The 27,891-nt window shown below is 38.9% G+C and overlaps 1 protein-coding gene across 2 annotated transcripts in view; it reads right to left on the bottom strand.

Moving 5' to 3' along the window:
• MCF2L2 (MCF.2 cell line derived transforming sequence-like 2) overlaps nt 1-27,891 on the bottom strand; it is a 232,997-nt gene that overhangs the window by 169,701 nt on the left and 35,405 nt on the right. For both annotated transcript variants that reach the window (XM_079101236.1, XM_079101237.1), the window contains exon 3: nt 20,539-20,653. In XM_079101236.1, coding sequence (XP_078957362.1) covers nt 20,539-20,653 — 115 coding nt within the window. The remainder of the gene's footprint in view (nt 1-20,538; nt 20,654-27,891) is intronic.

The following is a 27,891-nucleotide window of genomic DNA, read 5'->3' as shown; positions in this document are numbered from 1 at the left end:
AAGAGCAGAGTCAACTAGAATTAGGAGCTCTTTACAACAACACTCTTCAAACTCTGTAAGTCCATACCAGCCACCTGAGGATTCTGTTAAATAAACTAATTCCAGTTCAAGAAGTCTAGGCGAGACCCAGATTCTGCATTTTTAACAAGCCTGTAGGTCATATCTATTCTAGGGGACACACTTAGAACAGCCAGTGCAGTTACCACCAGCCCCCAACACGAATAGGCAGCAGCCCCCATCTGTAATCCTGACTTCTGCCTTTGCAAAGCAGGTTTGCGTACCCAGAACCAGATCAAGCATTGACACTGAGGAGAAGCCGAGCACAGCGTGCAGAAACTCCAGGCCCCTGGGAAGACTCAGAAGAACACTAAGGAAAGCAGGTCTTATTAGAACTGAAATTGGCTAGAAACTCTGCATCCAGAGCAAAGTAGCCTTTATTATGATAGAAAAAAATCCAAGCTGGGTGTGGCGGTGCCTCGTTCCAGGTGCTCAGAAGGCTGAGACAGAAGGATGGCCAAGTTTGATGCCAGGCGAGGCAACACAGCAAGAACCTGTCTCAAAGCAAAACAAAACAGAAAAACAAACAAGCAATGCTGCTAAAAGGAAATCTGTCTATAGGAAGCACTCACTGCTTCAGCCTGGCCTCCATCTCCTCCCATTCAAGTGTAAGGACTTTGGTTAACAGACCTATCCAATCGCAAAAGAAACCCAAGCCAAATAATGACACCAAAATATAACCCTTCATTCATAAATAGGAAAAGACATTCAGAGCTCATCTGAAATGAATAAAATCAAAAGCATCAAAGAGAGTGATTGAGATGAACAAACAGAACAACCAATCTAGAAACAAATAATGAAACAGAAAGGAACTTTTATACTTTTTCTAATTAGTAATCTTAGATGCCGGAAGGGCTATCACATCCATAACACAAAGGCAGCCTGCTATGAAAAAAGAGTAATGATGAGAGAGAATAAGGATAATCCTTCTACGACACCAGGACCTAAAAATTATAGAAGATTCAAAAGCAGGAGAAGGAAGAGGAAGAGGAGGAGGAGGAGGAGGAGGAGGAGGAGGAGGAGGAAGAAGAGATGACATATGGCTAATGGCAAAATTAGTGATAAAAAGTTTATCAAAAATTTGGTTGTGGGTTGTGGCTCAGTGGAGGAGCATTTGCCTCACGTTTGAGGCACTGGGTTTGATCCTCAGCACCACATAAAAAACAAATAAAGTTATTGTGTTCATTTCCAACTAAAAATATTTTTTTAAGTTTATCAAAAATAATGAAGAGTTCTTTGTATTTCTGGTGTAAAGTTTTGTAAGTTCTTTATAAATTTTGGAGATTAGTGCTCTATCTGAAGTGCATGTGGAAAAAATTTTCCCCCACTCTGTAGGCTCTCTTTTCATATTGTTGATTGTATCCTTTGCTGAGAAAAAGCTTTTTAGTTTGAATCCATCCCATTTATTGATTCTTGCTTTGATTTCTTGTGCTTTGGGAGTCTTGTTAAGGAAGTCTGATCCTAAACCAACATGATGAAGATTCGAGTCTACCTTGTCTTCTATTTGGTGCAGGATCTCTGGTCTAATTCCTAAGTCCTTGACCCATTTTGAATTGAGTTTTGTGCAGGGTGAGAGACAGAGGTTTAATTTCATTTCACAGCATATGGATTTCCAGTTTTCCCAGCACCATTTGTTGAAAAGGCTATCTTTTCTCCATTGTATGTAAAAATACAAAGAACCCAATTAATAAGTAGGCTAAGGAACTGGACACTTTACAGAAGAAGATATACAGGCAATTAATAAATATATGAAAAAAATGTTCAACATCTCTGGTAATTAGAGAAATGCAAATTAAAACAACTGTAAGAGTTCATCTTACTCCAATTAGAATGGCTATTATCAAGAACACAAACAATAATAGATGTTGGCTGGATGTGGGGAAAAAGGCACACTTTTACATTGCTGGTGGAGTTGCAAATTGGTGCAGCCACTCTGGAAAGCAGTGTGGAAAATCCTCAGAAACCTTGGAATGGACCCACCTTTTGACCCAGTTATCTCATTCCTTGGTTTATACCCAAAGGACTTCAAATCAGCAAACTACAGTAACGCAGCCACATCAATGTTTATAGCAGCTCAATTCACAATAGCTAGATTGTGGAACCAACCTAGATGCCCTTCAATAGATGAATGGATAAAGAAACTGTGGTATATATACACAATGGAATATTATTTAGCTATAAAGAAGAATAATATTATGGTATTTGCAGATAAATGGATGGAACTGAAGAATATGCTAAGTGAAATAAGCCAATTCCAAAAAACCAAAGACTAAATGTTTTCCCTGATAAGTGGATGATGATATATAATGGTGGGGGGTAGAGAAAAACAGAGGAACTTTAGATTACTGTAGAGGGAAATGAGAGGGAAGGGGGTATAAAAAATAGTGGAATGAGACAGACATTATTACCCTGTGTACATGTATGATTTCATGAATGGTATGAATCTACATCATGTACAACCATAGAAATGAAAAGATGTACCCCATTTGTGTACAATGAATCAAAATGCAGTCTGTAAAAATTAAAAACAATAATAAAATTAAAAATAATAATAAAGATAATTTTTCTGGATAACTGAGCAAAATCTGAATTTTCACATACTCTGTCTATACCAATCAACAAAACAGGAACAAACAGAACTACACAAGTCCCAGGTCTTGCACATAACTAGAAGATCAAAACACACCTGGTGCAGTAGTACACGCCTATAATCCCAGAGACTCGGGAGGTTGAGGTAGGAGGATCACAAGTTCAAGGCCAACCTCAGCAACTTAGTGTGAGGCTCTAAGCAAATTAGGGAGACCCTGTATCAAAGTAAAAAATTAGAAATGGCTGGGGATGTGGCTCAGGGATTAAACACCTCTGGGTTCAATACCCAGAACAACAACAACAACAACAACAAAACGCTACAAGCCAAAAACCACATAATTAGATTTGGAACAAACAAACAAAACAAAACAAAACACCAATTATCAGCAGAGCTGTTTTTTAAGCTCTCACCGCAGGCTTTTACAGAGAGCTAGGCAGTGACAAGAGAAGAGACCATTCTGATAAAACCAGGACTTAAGTAGGCAGTCTTGTAAAGGCAAAGTTTCTGAGCAAGAAAAAGAAAGGAAAGGAGAAAAGGTGGCTGTGTGGTAAGGGCAAAAAGAATCATGGGGTGAACCTCAGCATCCTGCAAGACAGAAAAGGAAAAAAAGTCAAAACTAAAAACCTTCCCCTTCCCCTAAAAAATAAAAATGTTTAAGACCATTCATCAAAGAAACTGCATTTAGATACATTAACAGAAGATAATATTCTTGAAATATAAATCTTGAAAACTATAAAACCACCAAGCCTGTCCACTAAATGCAAGATGTAAACAATAACTCTGTACAAAGCTTCAGGCAGTGGGACTGGGTGATAAGAACCAAAAAACCTTCAGTTTCAAGATGATAAGCCACAGATTAGGAGCAAATACTTGCACATGACATGTCTTATAAATGACTGTGATCCAAAATACACAAAGAACTCTTAAAACTCAGCAATAAGAAAATGAACAATCCAATTGAAGAAGACCTTAGAAGATGGAAAGATCTGCCATGCTCCTGGATAGGCAGAATTAATATTGTCAAAATGGCCATACTACCAAAAGCATTATACAGAGTCAATGCAATTTCAATTAAAATCCCAATAACATTCCTCATAGAAATAGAAAAAGCAATCATGAAATTCGTCTGGAAAAATAAAAAACCCAGAGTAGCCAAAGCAATCCTTAGCAAGAAAAGTGAAGCAGGAGGCATCACAATACCAGACCTTACACTATATTACAGAGCAATAGTAACAAAAATGGCATGGTATTAGCACCAAAACAAAAATGGTATACAATAGAAGACACAGAGACAAACTCACATAAATACAATTTCATACTAGACAAAGGCACCAAAAACATTCACTGAAGAAAAGATAGCCTATTCAACAAATGGTGCTAGGAATATTGGAAATCCACATATAACAAAATGAAATTACACTCCTTTCTCTTGCCCTGCACAAAACTCAACTCAAAGTGAATCAAAGACTTGGGCACTAGAACAGAGACTCGGCACCTAATAGAAGGAAAAGTAGATCCAAATCTTCATGTCAGCTTAGGATCTGACTTCCCTTAACAAGACTCCTAAAGCACAAGAAGTAAAATCAAGAATCAATAAATGGGATGGATTAAAACTAAAAAGCTTCTTCTCAGTGAAGGAAACAATCAATATCATAGAGAGCCTACAGATTGGGAGAAAATCTTTACCACATGCACCTCAGATAAAGCACTAATCTCCAGGATATATAAAGAACTCAAAAAATTTAACACCAAAAAAACAAATAACCCAATCAATAAATGGGCTAAGGAACTGAACAGACACTTCACAGAAGAAATACAATTGATCAACAAATACAAGAAAAAATGTTAAAGATCTTTAGTTATTAGAGAAATGAAAATCAAAACTACTCTAAGATTTCATCTCACCCCAGTCAGAATGGCAATTATCAAGAATACAAACAATAAATATTGGCAAGGATGTAGGGAAAAAAGTACACTCATACATTGCTGGTGGGAATGCAAATTGGTGCAGCCGTTATGGAAAGTGGTATGGAGAGTCCTCAGAAAACTTGGAAAGGAACCACTATTTGACCCAGTTATCCCATTTCTTGGTTTATACCCAAAGGACTTAAAATAAGCATATTACAGTGATGCAGCCACATCAATGTTTATAGCAGCTCAATTCACAATAGCTAAACTATGAAACTAACCGAGGTTCCCTTCAATAGATGAATGGATAAAGAAATAGATGAATGGATAAAGATATATATATATATATGCTGGAATATTCCTAAACCTTAAAGAAGATTGAAATTATGGATTATGCCATTTGCTGGTAAATGGATAGAGCTGGAGAATAAAATGCTAAGTGAAATAAGCCAATCCCAAAAAACCAAAAGTGAAATGTTTTCTCTGATATGTGGATGCTAATTCACAATGGGGGCGGGCTAGGGAAGAATATAATTACTTTAGATCAGGTAGAAGGGATTGAAGGGACGGGGGCATGGGGATAGGAAAGATAGTAGAATTAATCAGACATGATTACCCTATGTCCATATATAGCAATACAACTGGTGGAATTCTACATCATATATAACCAGAAGAATGAGAAATTATACTCCACTATATATGATGTATCAAAGTGCATTCTACTGTCATGTATAACTAATTAAAACAAATTTAAAAAATTAAAACTTAAAAAAAAGAAAGTGAACAATAATCCAAGAAAAAATGGGCAAAAGACCTGAATCTCACCAAAGAAGATATACAGATGTATGAAAAGATTTCAACATCACATGTCATTTGGGAACTGCAGTTTAAAACAATAACAGGGTGGGGAGAGTAATAGAAGTTCATTGGATCAGACAAAGGGAAATGAAGGGAAGGAAGGGATGGAAATGGGAAAGACAGTAGAATAAATCGGACTTAACTTTCCTATGTTCATATATGAATACATGACCAGCGTAACTCCATCATGCACAACCATAAGAATGGGATCCTAATTAGAATAAGTTACACTCCATGTATGTATGATAAGTCAAAGTACACTGTCTTGTCGTGTGTATCTAAAAAGAACAACAACAACAACAATAACAAATAAACAACACTGGATGCCACTCCATACTACTAGAATGGTCAAAATCCTAAAACTGACAACACCAAATGCTGGTAAGGATGTAGAGCAACAAGAACTCTTATTCAGTGCCATTGGGAATGCACATCGGTACAGCCACTTTGGAAGTGTCTCATAAAATTAGATATACTGGCTGGGCACAGTGGTGCACACCTGTAATCCCAGCAGCTCAATAGGCTGAGACAGGAGAATTGAGAATTCAAAGCCAGCCTCAGCAACCACAAGGCACTAGGCAACTTAGTGAGACGCTATCTCTAAATTAAAAAATACAAAATAGGGCTGGGAATGTGACTCAGTAGTTGAGTGTCCCTGAGTTCAATTCCCAGTATCCACCCCCCAAAATCAGACATATTCTTACCATATGATCCATCAATCAGGCTCCTTGGTATTTACCCAAATTTCAAAAAAAATGTCTACACTAAAACCTGCATGTGGATATTTATAGCAGCTTTAGTAATAATTGCCAAAACCTAAAAGTAACCATGATGTTCTTCAGTAAGTGAATGGACAAATGAACTGTGGCAATTCAGACCCTGGAAAATCATTCATCACTAAAAAGAAATGAGCTAACAAGCCATGAGAAGACATGAAAGAAACTTAAGTGCGCTTAACTAAGTGAAAAGCCTGCATACTATATAACTCTAACTTTATGGCATTCTGGAAAAGGCAAAACTATGGAGACAGTGAAAGAATCAGTGGTTGCTAGGAGTTGGGGGAGGTAAGAATGAAAAGGCAGAGCACAGGGGAAATTTAGAGAGGTAAAGCTGTTCTGTATGAAACTACAATGGCAGACATGCATCATTACGCATTTGTCGAAACCTAGAGAATATACAATACCAAGAGTAAACCCTACACAAACTATGGGCTTTGGATGGTGTGTCAATGTATTCACCAATAGCAAAAATCGTACCACTGCAGTGGGGGATGTTGGTGGTGGGGACTTTGTGCATGTGTGAGGGCAGAGGTAAATGAAGACTCTCTGCTTTACACAAAATTTTCCTGTGAACCTGAAACTATTCTAAAACTCAAAGCCTATCTTTAAGAAAAAAAACTTTTTAGATAATAAAAATTCCTTTAAAAAATTAGTCATTAAGGGGAAAAAATCCTAAAGCATAGCTCTTTGATCTATTTGTTTTAAGAATTACACATCTTCAAACAAACATTTGGTAGTAAGGGGAATGGAGAAGTAGATAGCTTAAGTTGGAAGCTAAAAAACATAACAGAAATGAATTTTTTAACATATAAAAAAGGAAGGAATTAAAAGAGTTGGTTGGAGACAAAATTGTATGATAAATGCAGTCTAGATTACAAAATATCCAAGGGATGACCTATTTGAACAAAAAATCAGGCAGTGAATAACACCAAAAAAATAAATAAGAGAACAGGGTATGGTGGCGCATGCCTGTAATCCCAGAGACTCAGGAGGCTGAGGCAGGAGGATTGCAAGTTCAAAGCCAGACTTAGCAACTTAGCAAAGCCCTAAGCTACTTAGCAAGACACTGTTTCAAAATAAAAAATAAAGTGCTGGCAATGTGTCTCAGTGTTTAAGAACCCCTGCCTTCAATCCTGGTACCAAAAAAATCACAAGAAAACAAAAGCAAGAGAATGAAAATTAAAAAGTAAAAAGGATCAGAAAGAAAATGGTTGAAATGAAAGTAAGACCAAAAAAAAAATACCAACATACTGTGACAGGTTGACATATTTGACTCCATGGAAATGTTATAGGCCAGGCTATATGGACAATGACTAAACAGACTCCATATTACCCTGAGACTCCATGTTATGTAGGAAATGCTTCTCCCATGGAACACCCTGCCTCTGTACCCATCAGTAGCTGCCTAGCATAGCAGGTTTAGCAACACAAAATGGCAATTCTTAAATATGTAAAATTGTTCTCCTTTTGATTCCTATTTTTCTTAGACAATGTACCATGTCAACAGTGATTATCTAGATATTAGTAACCATTCTTTAGCTTGTACCCAACCACGGTCATTTTGACCCACTTCCCCTTCTACTTATGATTTTAGATCTCATGATGTTAGTTTGTACTTTTGAGTCATAGCAACAGACACTTACGATTGATGTACCGACTTATGGTATAAAAACCCCTGTAACCCTATGGGCTGTTCTCCCAATAGCCATTTTTGGGGTGTTGTATGAGACAGTCAGCTAGCTGGCTAATAAAGACTCTCAAATTTGGACTTCTCAGTGGTGATCTGTCTGTTCTTAATTTGCCCCCCACAACAATACATATACTTGGGTTCCCTAACAAGCTAAAATGAAACAATGGTACAAAAATAGGTTAAAAGTCTAATCCAAGAAAACTTTCCCCAAACAAAATCTACTTACACCTGATCTAGCAAGCATGAGTGAAAATTGACCTGAACTGACCAACTCTGATATGCATCTTAATAAAACCGTTAGGCTCATCCTCAACACCTCCAGGAAAAAGATCAAATAATTTACTAGGATAAGACAAACAAGCATCGCACTTCTTAAAAGCAACATACAAATTATGGCAAGAACGAAATGGCATTCTAGAACAACTCACAAACACAAAATCTGAATCAAGAATTTTATATCCTACAGTTCCTTTATCCATTCACCTGTTGAAGGGCATTTAGGTTGGTTCCACAATCTAGCTATTGTGAATTGAGTTGCTGCAAACATTGATGTGGCTGTGTCACTGTAGTATACTAATTTTAAGTCCTTTGGGATAAATTGAGGAGTGGGATAACTGGGTCAAAGGTGGGTCCATTCCAAGTTTTCTGAGGAATCTCCATACTGCAGAGAATAGCATGCTAAGTGAAATAAGTCAAACCCAAAAAACCAAAGGCCAAATGTTTTCCCTGATAAGTGGATGATGATACATAATGGGGGAGGGGAGTGAGAGAAGAATGGAGGAACTTTAGATTACATACAAGGAAATGGGAGGGAGGAGGGGTGGAGGTATGAAAGGCTGTGGAATGAGACAGATGTCATTAACCTATGTACATGTATGATTACATGACTGGTATGAATCTACATTGTGCACAGCCATAGAAACGAAAAGTTGTACTCCATTTGTGTGTAATGAATCAAAATGCAGTCTGTAAAAGTAAAAAAAAGAAAAAGAAAAAGAATTTTATATCCCTATAGGTGAAGTTGGCCTTCAAGTGTTGGGGCAGTAGAAAAAGTTACAAATACACAGAAACTCTAGGAATTTTGTACCTGTGAGCCCTTCTTGAAGAATCTAGCAGGAGCTGAACTTCATCCAACAGAGATAACTTGAAGAAACATCAGCAAAATGATTGATTTAATATAATGGTAGGTCTGATACCAAATATGGAAGAAGAATAAACACAAATAATGTAAGTTAAATGATGGGAAAGGGGAAAGGCCAGAGGAAGAGAAGAGAATCAGTTCGTTGATTATTGCACAGGCAATAGGTAGAAGTCAAAGAATATTTCTGAAACTGACAAACCAGATAGGAAAAGGTTAAATTTAAAAATAGAGATGAAGGGCATTTAAAAAGGTGTAAATACAAGGATAAAATTTCAAATCTTCTTAAACACCAAAAGAAGTTTAAAATTAAAATTTAAAATTTATAATTTAAAAAGAGCAAAGGAAAATGTAGTAAGTATAACATACTTAGTAGTCATAAAAGAATGACAAAATTGAGGTCAAATGTATCTGTCACATCAATAAATATTAAAGGGTTTAATTCACTTGTTATAAGAAAAAGATTTTTAATTTAACTCACAAAGTAAGAACTACAGCATACAATAGAACGATCCAAAGCACAAGTAATTCAGAGGGCTGGGTATGTACAGTGCTTGCCTACCATGTGCAAGAGCCTGGTTTCAAACCCCAGCAGTACCATTAAAAAAAAAAAAGGAATTGGCAAAGATAAAAATATACTAGGTAAATAGAAACAATAGCAACAATAGCAAGAGGTTTCAGTCTTGACATCAAAGTAAAATTTCAAGCCATAAAGCACTAAACACAATGAAGAATGCTTTTGATGCTAGCAACCACAATTTACAATGATGATAAAACAAATATGACTACCTATACATCAAATGACATAATGAACAACTTTTTAAGGCAAAAACTACAGAAGGTACAAGGAGACATATAGAAACATACTTTAACTAGGAGATTTTAATATACCACTTTCAGTGCAAAACAGAGCAAAAGGTTATAAAATACAATACAGGAAGACCTAATGAATATTTATTACACTTTACATTCTTATAATAAAAGATTCATCTTTATCTAAAGTATAAATGGAACATTCACAAAAATTGATCACTTGAAAATACTTGAAAGTTTAATACTTCTATTAGACAACTCTTTACCAAGACAATGAAAAATCCCAGAATTTCTAAAATAGAATGATAATAAAATATCACTAAATATCAGAATTTATGGGATACATTTAAAGCAGCAAAAACCTTAAGCACTTACATCAATAAAGAATGAAAATAAATTCTCCACTCAAAAAATGAGAAAAATTAAGCAAACCAAAAGGAAGAACAAAAAAGAAGATATTAAGCATAAAGGCAGAAATTAATAGAGAATGGAAAAATCAATATATCTAACTAACAAATCAAATTCCCACTTTTTAATTTTGCAAATAACCTTCTAGATAACTTCATAAGGAAAAAGAAGATGGAGGGGAAGGGAAAGGAGGAGGGGAGAGCAGGGAAGGGGAGAAGCAGTGGTATACAGAATAGGAAATGGCAAAGGGAACTGAAAAGAAAGAAATTCAAAATTCCCAAGAAAGTGCTTTGCAGACCCCTATGCAAATAAATTTGAAACTTTAGACATAAAAATTTCCTTTTTAAAAAAGTACAGTTTACCAAAATGGACCTCATCAGAAATTAAGAGCTTTAAATAGTTCCAATTGAGAGGAAAAGAAGAGTCATGAAGGCCCAGAAGGTTTTACAGGGGAATTCTACCTGATCCTCAGTGACCCTATATATAGTCCCAATGCCACAAAAATTATTTTAGAGCTTTACAAAAAAAAAAAAAAGAAAGAAAGAAAAGTTTAAAATACTATTTATGAAGCGTGTATAAGATTGATATCTAAATCTAACATGGTCCAAAAAATAAAATTGCTAGCTAAAGGCCATAATAGGAGAGAGATCCTATTTATAATAGTAATGAAAGATAAAATACTTAAAATTAAACAAAAATAAATATACAAAATTATGCCAGGAAAAATTTTACACACTCCTGGAAAACACAAAAGTGGATTTGAACAAATGGGAACACGTTTCTTCCTGTTAGAGCAATCCTAACACCAGAGAGATGTCACTCTTCCTCCAAGAAAATGTATAAATTTAACACAGTCCTAATGACAAACCAACAAGATGTTTCCTTTCTTCTTCTTCTTCTACTTTTTTTTTTTTTTAATGGAGCTATACACATAGAAAACAAGAAAGAACAATGAGGGAAATATTGAAACACTAAAGCTTAAGGGGGTAATTAATCCTATCAGATATTAAACATACTTAAATCCTCTATAATTAAAATTACCCACTTATGAATAGACAAACCAATTAACTCTCAAATCATTGAGGTAAGGACTTTTAAATTAATGATGCTCCAGGAACTGAATAGCCATTTAGAAAAAGATACACTGAGCTCTATGTTTCATAGCACACACAGAAATAAATAAGTACATCAGAGCTAACTGCAAAAAAACAGCAAGCGTACGAAGCCTCAAGAAAGCACGGGTGAGCCACTCCACCACCTCAGTGTGGGAAAGCTTTCTAACAATTACTCAAAGTCCAGACACAATCAAAGAAAAAAAGACACGTTTGATGACAAATGTTTCACAGGGCAAAATATATCCCTAAGCAAAGTCAAAGTGAGATAAAAATACATGCAACAGGCATCACAAACAAAGGGCTGATGTCTGTAACACATGAAGAGCTCTTAGAAACTCAGAGGAAAATAAAGATCAAAATTGCAATTGAAAAAAGGGCAAGAATATGAACAAATGATATTATATGTATACGATATATTATAGCATAGATAGATGGTAGCTAGAGAGATTGAAGAAAGAAATAACCAAAGAAAATAAAGAGGAAAAAAAATAATCTAAACCTGAGAGACTTGAATCTTGAATTGAAAGCTTATAAGGAAGAAGGAAAATGTTTGGAATTTCAAACTAGAAAGCATTAAAAAAAAACTCTAAAAGCTTTTTTGTGAGGAGAAAGAAACAGCTTATGTATGTAGGAATGAGACTCAGATCTCTGTGACAAGGATCCACCTTGTTATCAGTAACATCAGATGCTACAAATCAATGGATCAGTGTTATTTTACATAAAAATTTCCATACCAACCAAATTGCTGTCAAGTGTGAGGACAGAATGTAGTCATTTCAGATATTCAAGGTCCTGTTAAGTGCATCTTTACCAATACCCTTTCTAAAAAAGAAATAACTTGAAAGTGATTTTATAAAATGGAATCATAAGCCAGGTATGATGGTGCACACCTGTAATCCCAGTGACTTGGGAAGCTGAGGCAGGAGGATCCCAAGTTCAAAGCCAGCCTCAGCAACTTAGTGAGGCCCTAAGCAATTCAGCAAGATCCTGTCTCTAAATAAAAAATAAAAAGGGGGGACGTGCCTCAGTGGTTCAGTGCCCCAGGTTCAATCCCCAATACCAAGAAAAAGTGAAATCATAAAAGAAAGAACCTTCTCAGAAGAATAAAAAAGCAATCCTAGGTGAACAACTTGCCACAGGTACAGACACCAGCCATCCTGAATTATAAGAGCAGACTGGAGATTCAAAGAATTCTTTTAAGAGGAAAGTAATGCATCACACAAATCCTATGGTAAGGAATCTGCAAGGTATTAATACTGGAATGAAGATATGTGCCACTTCTATAAATAAGGGAAAAAGAAAGGTTACTAGAAATGCCAGGGGAAAAGGCATATAGGAAAGTCAGTCTGAGTCTGAAATGAAATAAATTATGGCATGAGTTTGAGCAACAGATGGAGCCTAAGAAAAGAGAATCTGATTTACCTGAACATTGCGTGCATGCTCCTGTGAGTGACATAGGTTCAATGATATTGATTTGCAGCTCTCTCAAGAGGTATACATAATGTACATCAGACAGTGTACATAAATGCATTTTACTGATTTGGTTTATTCAGAATCAACCTATAACTGGGTGAGGTGGAGCACACCCACAATCTCAGCAACTGAGGCAGCTGAGGCAGCAGAATTGGAAGTTCAAGGCCAGCCTGGGCAACTTAGAGAAACTGTTTCAAATTTTAAAAGTTGTAAAAGGGCTGAGGGTGTAGCTCATTGGTAGTGTGTTTGCCTAGCATGTATGAGGCTCTGGGTTCAATTTTCAGTATTGGGAGAAATAAAAAAAGAAATTCACCTGTGGACAAAGAAAAATTTTCACTTGTAGAATAATGTAAATACATTATAAATCTTAGCAGTAAAATGGAAATGCTATAGAAGAACTTGGAAAATGAGAGTAGCAAAATTGAAATACACAGTAGAAAGTCAGTAGATATTGTCTAAGGTAGATGGATCATGAGGAAGATGTATAAGTTTATAATGGTAACCTGTATGTGATCTAAAACTAATAATGTAGCTAACAAAAATTAGGGGGTAAGAAGGTAGGAGGAGAAAGAAGGAATCGTATTTTACAAAACACGTTTTTCACAGGGAGGAATCTCAAGATATTGTGTAAAGTTGACAAATCAAGAAATACAGACATAATGTAAGTTAGTATCACAGAGAGAACATCATCAGATCATCTGAAAGCTTCATGATGCAGCGGAGTAGTACTGAGCCCAGACCCATAAAATCCAAGTCCTCATCTCAGCCCTAAACTTTGCCCTTCACCAGCTTGTGCGTTACACAAGACCCTCCTCCTTTCTGCCAGTATCCACCTCTGTAGGTGGTATTAGACTAGACCAGTAGTTTTACAAATGTGGTTCCCCAGACCAGTAACATCTCCCCAGAACTTGTTAGAAATATGTGTTATTTGGCCACACCCAAGATTTACTCAATCAGAAACCCTGTTATTTACTCTCTTGTTCTGTACAGGAAAAGTCTTTTTTTGAGCTCTGACCTAGACTACTCTGATCCATAATACCAAATGTACATCTTTTTTTTTTTTCCTGTCTGCTTGTTTGTTTGTTTATTGCAATATAAACACTTGTTTACAAAATATCTAAGGACTGGAAAACTCTAATCAGCAAATAATGCAATTAAAAATTAACAAAACACATAAACAGGTATTTCATTGAAGAGGCTAATTAAATGGTAAACAAGCATGTGAAAAAATACCCAGCATTATTTGTTGTTAGAGAATTTCACATTAAAACCATAAAGGGATACCTATGAGATTGCCTACTGTTATACATGCACACACACACACACACACACACACACACACACACACACACGTATACACACACATATATAGTGTATATACATACACATATATATATATTATTTTTTATTTGCAAAATAAAAAGTGTTAACAAACAAATAAATCTCTTGCTGTGTACCATATGATAAATGAGAAAATGAACAATTGCCACAGAAGCATTCCAACAATCTTCTCTTTGAGCCTGACAGCAGGACTATTCAACCTGTTTCCCAAAATATTACATCATCGAACCTATCATTTACCCAATTTTCCACTGGCCAAAATATACGTCTTTTCTAAATCAATGCAATGTTCATCATTCCGGTGAAGTGTGTAAAGATTACTCAATCAGAAAGGTGCTGTGGTGATGCACTGATCCATTTAATAATGGACTGTCTGTGACCATGGTACAAAGATCCTCCTTCCACATCATTCTCACGATAAGGATAGGAAAAAATAAATAGTAAAAATATGCAATAACCAGTAAATAAATAAAGAAGTACTGAATAATATTCCATTGTGTATATATACCAGAGTTTCTTTATCCATTCATCTGTTGAAGGGCATCTAGGTTGGTTCCACAATCTAGCTATTGTGAATTGAACTGCTATAAACATTGATGTGACTGTGTTATTGTAGTTTGCTGATTTTTAAGTCCTTTGGGTATAAACCAAAGAATGGGATAACTGGGCCAAAAGGTGGGTCCATTCCAATTTTTCTAAGGATTCTCCACAGTGCTTTCCAGAGTGGCTACACCAATTTGCAATTCCACCAGTAATGTAAAAGTGTGCCTTTTTCCCACATCCATGTCAGGCATCCTTCTTGAGGCTGCTAAGCAAATCTACCCACTTTGAGTGATATAGCAACACAACAGGACAACCCTCTCTGGACCCCAATCCCTACTTCTCTAATGAATCCGTCTCCCCCACTTTTCAGAATATAGTTTCACAGTGTGTCCAAGGAAAATCATACTTCATCCTAGCAATCAAAGCAGAACGTTCGCCGACTAGTATCTTTCAAAGCCACTTAAAAACAGGGGCTTTTCCATGGCCTTCATAATTGTAAGAGGCCCAGAGTGGACTCACTTCTCTGGTGAGGTTGGTTTCTAAAGTTGAGAAGGTGTTATAATCCCATGCAGTCTTTCAATACAAAAGAGTAAGTCCTAGTATAATTCATAGGTCAAAGAGTAACTCTGCTCTCTTACCCCTTCCTAAAGTACAAATGTCAGACCACATTCTAGGCGACCTCTCATAAAAGAGAATATGATTCCTCCCAAAGACTATCCATCATGCTTTATGTGGGAAAAACACATGAAGGAAAATTGTTCTAGCTTAAATAGGTCCTTGAACAGACTGATTGCAGAAGTTCTTGTGAAATAGCAAATGTTATGGTTTGGTTCTTAAATGTCCCCCAAAGGTCCATGCTTGGTCACTGACTGGTGGCCCTATTGGGAGATGGTTGAACCTTTAAGAGGGTGAGAACTAGTGGAAGGAAGTTAGGTCACAGGGGATGTGCCCTTGAGGGGGATATTGGACACCTGGACCCTTCCTCTTTCTTTCTCTCTTTGCCTCTCAGCTGTGAGGTGAACAGACCTGTCTTCATGTGTTCCCTGCCATGATGCACTCACTGCCTTGCCACTAGCCCAAAGTGACAGGTCAAGCAACTATGGACTGAAATCTCTGAAACCATGAGCCAAAATAAAGCTTTCCTCCTTACAAGTTGTTTATCTCTAGTATTACAGCACAGTGATCGAAATCTGATAGGCCAATAATAAAATTAATGACTTGATGAAATATGATTCTTGTACTGTCTAACAAAAGTACTTGATCTAATTCCTTTCTAATAATGAGCTTAGAACTATGTATAAAACAAGGAGACTAAATAAATAGAGCAATAAAAACCCATTCTTAATTATACTAATGCTGATTTGGGGACAAACAACTGTGATTTAAAATAGTTACTATTGCTGTGGCTCAGAATTGTTTCTAATTCTTTCATACAGCCTACCTATAATCTGTAACCACAGGCCACATGTTTCTAGGTGACACTATCTTGCCTGTTAGTGAGCTTTTAGTTACTGTAACAAAATACTTGAGATAACCAACTTATAAGAGGAAAGGTTTACTTTGGTTCACAGTTTTGGAGCTTTCCCACATTCTCCATTACCCCACCTATCCAAAAACTAAGTCTGATTCCAAGTTTTCTTCTTCACACATCTCAAACCCTGTTCCATCTCACCACAGCTTCTCCAGATCCTCTCCAGTCTCAATGATCCTCACCCCTGGTTGTGCAAGCGAACGGCCTGAGAGCTTTAAGCACTCTGGAATCCAAGTTCCCCACCCAGAAAGCTTGATTTAATTGATATAAATTCTGGTCTTCCAGAATCTGGAGTTTTAAAAACTCCCCAGGTGATTCTAACATGCAGTCAAAGTTGAGAACCATTGCCGTAGGATGACTGACAGGGGAGAGCCAGAAACATCAGTAAAATAAAATAGGTGAGACCATCAAAACCCAAATGAGGCCCAAATTCCACACACCCAAACATGTAAAAGCGACAGACTCAGCTCTAAGACCCTACGGTTGCTCTACCCCTCCACCCTTTTCCACTCGCCAGCGCCCACCTTCCTGTAGCCCCTTTCAGTCCAGACTTCTGGCCATCACCCTCCATTCTGCACCTGCTTCAGTGCAGAAGCCCCTGGCTGTCCTCCCTGCCTTCTGTCCTTGCCCCCTCTGGCCCATTCTGCACAGCCCCACCAAATCGATCTGCTCACGGCCCCCTCCCTGGACCCTCCAAAGGCCTTTTCTTGCTCCCTGTGCCTCAGTTCCTCAACGTGGTGGTAAAGGCCTTGCCCAGTCTGTCCTCGGCTGTCTTCCTGGCTCTTAGTCTCACTCCTAAGAAGGAGCCTCACCATTCTGGTCAGTCAGCCTTGGTGGGCTGTAATTTCCCCCCAAATGCTCTCTTTCAAACTTCAAAATCCAAGGGAGACAGAAATACAAGCCAAGGTGCTTGCCTCAGATTGCGATAATATTTGAATTTCTTTCTTTCTTTTTTTTCTCCTTCCTTCCTTCCTTCCTTCCTTCCTTCCTTCCTTCCTTCCTTCTCTCTCTTTCTCTCTTTCTTTCTTCTTTTTTCCTTCATTAAACCCAGGGGAGCTTTACCCCTGAGCTATATCCCCAGCCCTCTTAAGACTGGGTCTCCCAAGTTGTGGAGGCTAGCCTCAAACTTACATCCTCCTTCTCAGCCTCCTGCTCGCTGAGATTACAGGAGTGTACCACCATGCCCAGCTAAGATCTGAATTTTCATCCAGGTTTGGTCTGTGTCTAAGCCTCTTAGACCCCATCCCATCCTCTTTCTGGAATGTTGTCCTCTGTATCTACCTGTGGAGATTGTTCCCTCCTTTAAGGCCATTTTGTTCCTGAAGTTTTCACTGTTTTGTCTCAAGAGACTTTTTCTGTCTTCTAGTTTCTATAATACCTTAATTATGATTTTATAAAACATCATGACCACAAGGTTATGTAATGAGTATCCGAAGGCTGGAGACATTGTCTCACGACCTTTTTTGTTTTTTTCTAAAATTGTGCACAGCTCTGTACACCCTGGGCACTCAGCAGAGACCTGGTGAAGCCTTTCTATGCTCACCAGACCAGCTACAGTGGGAGGGCCTTGTTAACCTCGGGCTCAGAGACCCCGTCCCTACCTCAGCACCTTGCCATTTTCCTTTTCTAGCGTATCCGTTCTCCTGTTCAATATCAGGAGACCTCCGCCTACTGCCCATAAAGCATTTCACAACCTGGGAAGGGCTCTGGCACTGGTAACCGGGTAACCACTAGGAAGATGCAAATCATGATAAATAGGAGTCATGAAACCAATGAGGGCGGTTTCATTCTCTGGAACCTGAACTGTAAAATGGAAATCAATGTTTGGGTGAAATTCTCCTTCCAGGCCTTCCTGCCCTTTGTCTCTGCTTTATGTTGAAAGGAACAAGGGGTAGGGCTGCAAGCAGGAGCCAGCAAAAGCCAGGAAGGGGACAGGGGAACAACTGGTCTTGGCTACTCTTTCTTAAGAGACAGTATTCTAGGAAAAAATGGTCCTCGTTTAGAAGAAATTATACAAGGAACACAAAGCAGAGAAAAGAAATGAGGCCAAAACAGTAGACCCTTAATCTGTCATCTCTTCTATGTCTGTGAGGCAGCTATAACCCTCCTTGCTTCTCTCTATCTGGGTTCAGATGGCACTAACATGCTGTCCTCGGTGTGATCTGCAAAAGACAACAAATACAAGACAAATATCACCCATTCAGTTTAGCACTGGACTGTATACCTAGGGAATTAGGGAAATCCGACGGTGAGTCTAAAACAAACAGAAGGACAACAGGGGAGCCCTTTCGCCCACAGACCACATCCCTGTTCACCCTCTTTCTTGCTGCTTGCATCAAAGGAGAAGTTGTTAAAAGGATGGGTCATTGTCCTGAAACGCAACTGGGTCCATGAGGAAGTTCAAGTTCAACTCCCTAAATCCCCAGGAGGTGAAGGCAGGAGTAAGGAGTCAGGGTGTCCCCTCTGACCACACAGCAAACACCTTCTGTTTGGAATGAGTCATTGTCAAAGCTGGAAATCCTACCAACACTTCTCCTCCAGAAACTAGCATGTGTCAGACACTGCAAGGGCTGGAGATCAAACAAGAAAACAAAGAAGAACGCGCAGGCCCCCACTCTTGAGATGTTCACAGTCTCATGGGAGAGGCAGAAATGATTTCCACTTACTATGGTGTTCTACAAGGCGGAAGCTTAGGACTCTGTGGAAATCAAGATAAAAGAGTCTATGAGAGTAGAACTGAGTCAGAGGAGATATACCCTGAAGACCTGAGCTCAGAGCTGAGGGCCATGAATGTGTAGGGAGTCAGGCTGAGGGGTGTGTGTGTGGGGGGGGGGGGGGGCCCTGCAGTGAACCGCAGTGAGCTCTGTGACCCCTGAGGCTCTGTGACACCTATCCATGCAGCAAAGGATGTCCCCAAACACTCTTGTGTCTGCATTAATGCAGGGTGAAGGATGAAATAGTGAAATGCAATTTAAATATTGAACTTTGAAGAAGTATATTAAAAATAAATCCATCACCACCTCTGAAGAAGTACAATGGATAAAAGAAAAAAAGAAAAAAGAAAAAGAAAAAACCTTTGAGAGCGGGTTTCATTAAAGCAATCAGCATCATAATCTTCATGGTGGGATCAGACACCAGGTGGCCCTCCAGTCACAAAGCTGGTGTTTACCCCTAAATCTTATAAGGCAGATGGGAAGCCAGCACTGTTATGTAAATCCCTAACTACCCTCATTAAGTAAGAGATGATGTCACAGGCAGTAAAACCCAGGAGGGCAGGGCCCTTCCTGGCCAGGCCTGCCTTGCAGGACAGGACACCCAGCACTGTCTAGAATCAGGTTTTGAACCCCATTCCCAGCTGTGCCTGTGTCTGTGAAATGCAGCAATCAGTGTGACCCCTGTCCCAACCCTCTCCCTTAAAGACCTGGGTACATGTGAGACCTAGATGTGAGACTGGGGCAGGTGGAGGCAGAATAGCAGATGCCAGAAAACTTTCTTTCATGAACACAGAACAGTCTTATCACTGTCTTTTTCATTTCCTTGCTCTGTGACTTAGTTTCTCCATCAGACAGTAACAATTATAAATTCTGCACTAATGTTCTTATTTAGAAAGAGAATTAAATAGCTCCTTGACATAGCATATGCTCCTTCAGCAATGGTCATGTGCCCTGGCAATGTGACCTAAAAAACCAGAATAACCCCCAACTGGAGCAGGAAGCCTGAATGCACCCAAGGAGCATCAGCAGATTGACTGGTTTCTCATTCACTCAACAATGATTTCTACGAACTGCCTACATGCAGCATGGTCAACACTGATACCTTATTCTCTTTCTTTTTTTCTTCCTTCCTTCTCTTTCTCTCTCTCTCTCTCTCTCTCTCTCTCTCTCTCTCTCTCTCTCTCTCTCTCTCTCGGTACCAGGGATTGAACCCACGGGCACTTAACCACTGATCCACATCCCCAGCCCTTTTTTATATTTTTATTTAGAGACAGGGTCTTGCTGAGTTGCTTAGGGCCTCACTAAGTTGCTGAGGCTGGCTTTGAACCCGTGATCCTCCTTCCTCACCCACCCAAGCCACTGGAATGACACGCGTGCACCATTGCACCCAGCTTGCCATTATTTTCTAACCTCTCTCCACACTCATTGCTCCTAACTGATGGGCAAGAGACACTGGCTGAGTTACATGCCAATGCAAACTGTTCTGATGGAAGGCTCCGTCTCAACCCAGGCCTGCCACGAGGAAAACACAGAGCAAGGCCAGTGACTGAGAAGGCAGCAGAACATTATGTTCAGCTCACCTGGGGATGCTAGTCAGGTAAGTCATGACATTCAGGAAGTCCTCCTCTGGGATGTGTTTGAACCCCACAAACTCTGGAAAAGTGATGATGGGGGCACCGTCCTTCCCTCGGCCTCCTGCAACAAAAACGGGTGGTCAAGACATTAGCAAAATGTTCCATGTCCTCCTCGCAGGTAAGGGATGTTATATCAAACCAGGAAAGGAATTTTCTTGGCCACTCCCTTTCTAGCTATGTTATCTCAAACTGGAATTTGGAAGAAATTAACCCTGAACTATTATTTGGTGGCAGGGGGACCAGGGAATCAACCCAGGGGCACTTACACACTGAGCCAGGTCCCCAACCCTTTTTTACATTTCATTTTGAGACAGGGTGTTGCTGAATTGCTTAGGACCTTGATAAGCTGGTGAGGCTGGCTTTGAACTTGGAATCCTCCTGCCTCAGCTTCCAGAGCTGCTGGGATTACAGGTGGTCACCACCACCCCAGGCAACACTGAACTATTTCAAATAGTCCTCTCTTCCCCTTTGTGCTTGCTCAGCAACACCATAAGAATTCAACTTTAAATCATTTGAAGATACTCTATGTAGAAAAGGTAATAGAGTTAGAATAGTGAATAACGCCAACACAAATATATCATATTGCTCTTCATTTTTATAGTCAGTAAATATCAAAGGTAATATTGCATGGTGGTTAAGAAAGCTCTAAAATCAGACAGCCTAGCTCAAATCTACTTTGCCACTTAATTACTATATGATTTTGAGCAAGACACATGCACACATTACTCTCTATATATACTTCTTCCATGTATATACTTCCTATATACATTCCATATATATTACTCCTGTTATATGTATTAGGAACCTTTTGATATAGGTCCAAGTATTAAGTATAAACACAAATGAAAAGTACCTTAGTAGAGTGCTTATTATACATTAGTGCTCAATGAATGGCGACCGCTATTGTAACTATTATTATTATCATCGTTAATATTATGAGGCAATAAGCATCCACCCTTGAAGAACTTATAAATAGAACTTATAAAACTTATATGAGACATTCCTATGAGAAAAAAAATATAGAAAATAGCATTTAAGTCAGCAGTGCAGACACCACCGGGTTAAATTCAGTAGACTGTGTTCCTGATCTCCTTGCAGCTACGTGCGGTCACATGACCAGGTTCTAGCCTCATAGTTCCCAGACACGGGAACTATGAGCTCACAGGAGCACCATGAATACAGAAAAGGGAAAGTCAGAGAACAGAAACCATATTCTGCCAACACAACCCTAAGGAGAGCAGGGTGGGGCTTCCACTGTGAGCATCCAAGCCACATCGCCTGCCTCTCTGATGGCACCTGGTACCATCCGGCAGTCAACGCTCCTGCACTCTCACCTGCTCAGCACCTTCTATTCATAACCCGACTTCCCAGGTAAATGTGTGTCAAGAGGAGTGTGCTGCCCAGCACACAGGAGTGTTTCTATCATGCAAAGCAGAAGTCTACAGTGTGATTGTTCTACCTGAGTCTCTTGTGGGTGTTACTAATGTGGCGCTCAGAAACCAGTGACTAGGGAAGGAGGTCACTTTGACATACTTGTCATCCAAGGATGGCAGCTTTACATCATGTGAGATTTGTCTGGCATCCTTCTCCAGGAGGTGCCTCTTTATTAATCTCATATGTTTATTTAAATCTCCCAAAGCAAAGTCTGGGATTACATGTTTGTTGAGCCTTGACAAAGACACGGAATCACCTCACTACGCTGACTGAATAGATGTCATCAGCCTTTACTGAACTATTCTTCCTCTTAGAAGTTTCACTACTACAGGAAGTTTTAGAGACATGAGAATTTAAGAGCATTTGTATCTCTGGTAGGGTTAAATGTAGGTGCATTTTAATACTGTACTAACTATAACAAATTTGGCTGGGTGAATGGCTAAAACATTTCAAGGAACCAAACATCCTAAAACATTCAGTTTTTATACCTTTTATAGCTGCCTGAAGTAAAGCTTTTTTCACCTAAATGGAGGGAAGGTAGGTGGAGTTTTCTTCTGGACACCAGAGAGGCCCCTAGTTAATTGTGAACAACTGCCTGCTGTTGGACACTCATTAGAAGAGGCCGAGGAATCCAGGAAACAAAATCCAAGTCTACATAGAACCTCTGACCACCAAACAAGGCACTTAGCGCCACCTTGTGAGAAAACGTAGTAATGCAGGGGGAAGAAAAGGATTGTTTCAGCACACCTCGGGATGGCACGCAATAGGGAACCACTGGCAAAGACAATCTCTGAAGGAGTTTTAGGGGCAATTTTGGAGCATATTTTTTGCTTATTAACATGAACACAAGTCAGGATCTCAGGCAAACAATGAGCAAGAAATTTCCCTTCATCTTGGAAGTTTACTATAAATACATTGGACGGTCTGGAATGTATGGAGCAAGATCAAAAGAAACGGTTGGATAACAAAGATTAAAACCAGTCATCACGTTCAGCTTTTTGAGACCTTTGAGAGGACAAGAAAGATGATCACACTGTAGTCTGTGAACTACCACAGAACATCCTATCCAGTGACAGGAACTTCAGATCTGGTTCCAGATCAGAATTCACCCTTAAAAGAAATCCCAGAGTATCAGTCAAGATTAAAATTCCAAAGTTGACATGGATGGGTTTGGGGATACTTAAATAATAATATTTAACATATAAATTTAAATTTAGAGTTTTAATTCTTTGGAGTATGAAAATGTTGATTGAGGTATGTTCATTTTGTCAATGACGTTTTGTTCATACTAGTGAATAAAGAGGTTCTCATTAAAAGATTACCTATTTTTTTAAAAACCCTACATTTTAAATCTATTTTCAAAATAGATAAAAGAGCAAAAGATTTATTTTTAATTCATTTGCAAGTTAAGCTTATTTTATTAATTTAAATTTAGACAATACTACCTAAAGTATATATTAACTAGAACGTTGCTTTTATTCATTCTCACCTTTACTGAAGTAATGTTATTCAAACTCTTTGCATCTTTGACATCAATGTCTCTAGCACTATGAAAGGCCACTTTAAAAGAAAATGACTTACTGTATAAAATCCACCTGTTCTAAGTACATTAATTCAATGTTTTAATAAATTTACAGTTATTCAACTATGATCATAATCCAATTTAGAACATTTCCATCTACTCTAAAAGATCCTTGGTGCCTATTTGCAGTCATGCTACCTCTCTTCCCCTGAATTTACCTTGTGAAATGGAAAAGAACCAAAGTAACGCCATTTTGTTCTGACCTGACTCCACTGTATGCTTGCTTGTAATGTTTTCCTTTCAGCCTCCTGAAGTAGCTATGTTGACACTACAGTAGGACCTTCCCATGTCCCTGACTATGGCCCTGGTGTGTGCAAAATGACTCTGAAATGTATAATCAAAACAATTCTCTCATGTAATCAAAATAACTATCTCAACAGGATCTTTCTGACCTATATGTGCCTCAATTGTCCTTGTGGTTTTCATGGATTTTGCCTTTATAAACTCTGTACTTCCAAAATTCAGGTGCTGGGAGTTCTTTGAGGTACTATCCTGCTTCCAGTCACTTCCCTGGCATGCTCATTAAAGGACCTTTTTCCCTTTCAATTTGGCTCAATATGCGTGATGGTTTGTAATTCTCCCACACTCCATAACATTTGTTTCTGATTCACGGTTTCTGGCTATTGCATACAAATGGAGTCATGATGTGTGGCTTCCTGTTATCTGGCTTCTTTTACCTGATGACATTTTTGAGTAACACTTTTGAGACTCTACTGTGTTATAGGACATATCAGTACTCCATTCCATTGACTGATAATATGCTATTTAAGGATATACCATATTCTCTATTCATTCATCACTCAATAAACATTTGGGCTGCATTCACTTATGGCATTAATGAATAATGCTGTTTGCAGCTGGGGTTGTAGCTCAGTGGCAGAGCGCTTGCCTAGCACATGTGAGGCACTGGGTTCAATCCTCAGCCCCACATAAAAATAAATAAATAAAATAAAGGTATTGTGTCTATCTACAACTAAAAAAAATTATTGTTTTCAATAATGTTGTTTTGAACAATCCTGTACAAGCCTTTGTGTAGGTGTATCAGAACTACTTTTGATAAAATTTCTAAAGCATTTCTTAATTTTTATTAAGGTGAAATGAATATTATATAAAAACTGAGTAAATACTATACATTCCTTGGAAGGTTTTCTTATTTCTCACTTGTACATATGTATCTGGGATCTCTATGAGTAAATACATCTATGCCACCTTCTTAAAGTTTTCTTAAGTTGTTTTGTCTTATTTTTGCTGTGTTGGGGGATTGAACCCAAGGCCTTATACATACTAGGCAAGTGCTCTACCACTGTGCTGCATCCCCAGTCCAAGATTTGTTTATCCTTAATGATATCCAACACCTGTAGATGTATGGTGACACCCCAGGATCGATTACTAAATCCATTTAGAAGAAGGTGGGGAGAGGAGGAAGGGGAGAAAGAGGAGGAGAAAGAAAGAAAGAAAGAAAGAAAGAAAGAAAGAAAGAAAGAAAGAAAGAAAGAAAGAAAGGAAGGAAGGAAGGAAGGAAGGAAGGAAGGAAGGAAGGAAGGAAGAAAGAACTAAAATGAATGTTCCAAAGGTCCATTCAAGGAAGACAATGAACCCTGAATTCTTTGACACTAAGTAAAATGGTAACTTAAATAAAGTAAACATCACTCCTTCTAGTATGATTTTTAACTGCTCATTAAATGAAATACAACTAGCTTGACTGCAGAAAACACTAGTAAGTGCTAGGGGCACTAGTGGTTCCTGAAAGGGCCTGAGTGGAGGGTCAGGAATGCTGGGACATTCTGTAGGAGGGTGGTGAAGACCAAATACCAGGAGAGAGTTTGACAGCTGCTGTTTTTGTCCTCCTCAGTACCTAATTTCCCTTTCTCTTCCCCCAGGGAATAGGTTTCAGCTGGGGAAATGGCAGAGCCATTCATCGTTTCATTTACTTATTTATTTATTTAGCAGTGCTGGGGATGGAACCCAGGGCCTTGCATGTGCCAGGCAAGAGTTCTACCACTGAGCTACATCTGCAACTCTTCTTTGTTGTCCTTCTTCTTGTTTAATCTTTTATTTTGAGACAGGGTCTTGATAAGTTCCCCAGTCTGGCCTCAAACTTGTGATCCTTCTGACTCAGCCTCCTGAGTCACTGGGATTGCTGGAGTGTACCACCATACCTGGCTCCTTGGGGCACACCCAAGGACCGGTTAAAAGACAAAGAATCATCCACATACTCTTTGATTCCTAAATGTCTTACTAGAGACTTATTATAAATGAAGACTCCACTTGTAATGCTCTAAATGTAGACTCTGTATTACATATAATCATAAAGAATTTGTAGGCTGGGGTTGTGGCTCAGAGGTAGAGCGCTCACCTAGCATGCACCACATAAAAATAAAAACTAAAAAATATATATTTAAAAAACTTCTTAAAATTGTTTTAATAAATACTGACTTTCCCAGGAATGCAACTGCCCTATAAATTAAAGGAAGATAGTATATTCCAGAATTTCAACTCAACGTTTGTTTATCTGTCAGAAAGTTGCTACAGGCACACCACTCTGCGTGTCTAAGCAGTCTGATCACGCACAGTACCACCCCAGCATTTGCACCTGTCACACCTTCTTGTTGACCAAGTACAGGAGTACTATTTCCTCATCTCTTCTTTTGAAAAACGTATTGTTGAAGTATATGTTATTTTGCTGTAATTATTTTCCTTTATGTCTTCTTACATGGCAATGGGAACTCCACAAGCCTAAGAATGCTTTATCCTTTGATTATTCATTGTTTTTAAAGGATTAAAGCTATTATGAAGTTAGGCGCCCCTGTAATCCCAGCAACCTGGGAGGCTGAGGCATGAAGATTGCAAATTCAAGGACAGCCTCAGCAACTTAGTGAGGCCCTCAGCAACTTAGCAAGAGCCTGCCTCAAAATTAAAAAATAAAAAGGGCCAAGGATGTGGCTCAGTGGTAAAACACATCTGGATTCAGTCCCCAGTACCAAAAAAAAAAAAAAAAAAAAAAAAAAAAAAAGGTATTATGAAGAGAGGGTTTAGATTCAATAGCCATTAAAAGATATATTAAAGGATAACTCCTCATAATTAAAAAGAAAGGCATTATGGCAGACACTGATAAATGGCTAATTTGTTCCCTTTCCCAAGCCACCTTCCATTATAGCAGTTAGAAAGTCAAGTCTTTGCCTTCTCAGCTTCCCTTGCAGCTAGGAATGGCTATATAACATAGCTCTGGAAGGAGAAATAAGCAGAAGTTAGTCAAAGCTTCTAGGAAAGTTCCTGCTCTCCTGGCAAAAGGAACAAATGAATCAAGCATCGTTCCTTTTCGTTCTTCCTCCTTTGGACACAGCATCGATGTCTGGAGCAGCAACAGCCATTTGTGATCAAAATTTAACAAACAAGGAAACATAAAGAGAATCACAAAGATTACGGCCTTAATATCATTATACCCTGACCCAACACCAGGAATTTATACCTCCAGATGTCATAGTATGAGGTTTAAAGTCCTGTGGACTAAGGTCTTTTGTAGCCCATGCCGGGCACTTTCCTTTAATATCACCCATCTTACAAAGGACAAACTGAGATCCAGAGCAACCTACTGGTTGAATGTGATCCAGAACTCTCTCAATCCAAAGTCTAGAGTGTCTCTCCTATACTCACCTGCTTATGTTTCCTCGTAAAGCCCTGAACTTGGACATATCTCAAGTTCCCTGTGAACAGAAAGGGAGTCTTTCTTGCAGGAACTGGACAGTGCCTGGGCTTGGGGCCCCTGGTGGGTCTGACCTTGGAAGGAACCACGCAGGAGGCTGTGAAGGAGAGGAAGCAGCCTGGATGGTGAAGCCATCTAGCCACGAGTCTGGGTCAGACTTCCCAGTGAGTCCCTGCTCTCCTACCAGCCAGGGGAACAAGAGCTGGCCAGGCAACTGGAGCCTCATTGAGAAAAAGGCTCCTTCTCCCTTCACAGCCTTCCTGGTTGATGGGACTTCTGGCTCTTTCCAGAACTCAGTGAAATCTGGAAAACTCTGCAGCTGGAAAATCTTCACTATGCTCACCTGAACAGGAATAGGAAACTGCTATGACTCCGAGGAGAGGCCACCACAGCCAAGGGAAAAAACCTAATCACAGAGATCTCTGCTTCCCACCCACAGTGTCCTCCTGGCTGACATCTGCTGTCTCGGCCAGGCCAAGAGGGATGGTTAGACATGAAGAGCTGGCCTCTGATCCCCAAGTGCTAACTCGGAGCTGGCGGCCTGCAGATGTGCCAGCTTGTAAGCGCTTTCACAGCAAAT

The sequence above is a fragment of the Sciurus vulgaris genome (assembly GCF_902686455.1).
Source record: "Sciurus vulgaris genome assembly, chromosome: 10".
In the NCBI taxonomy this organism is placed as follows: domain Eukaryota; kingdom Metazoa; phylum Chordata; class Mammalia; order Rodentia; family Sciuridae; genus Sciurus; species Sciurus vulgaris.
Note: the sequence above shows the minus strand (reverse complement) of the source record. Positions and strands in the feature narration are given on the sequence as shown.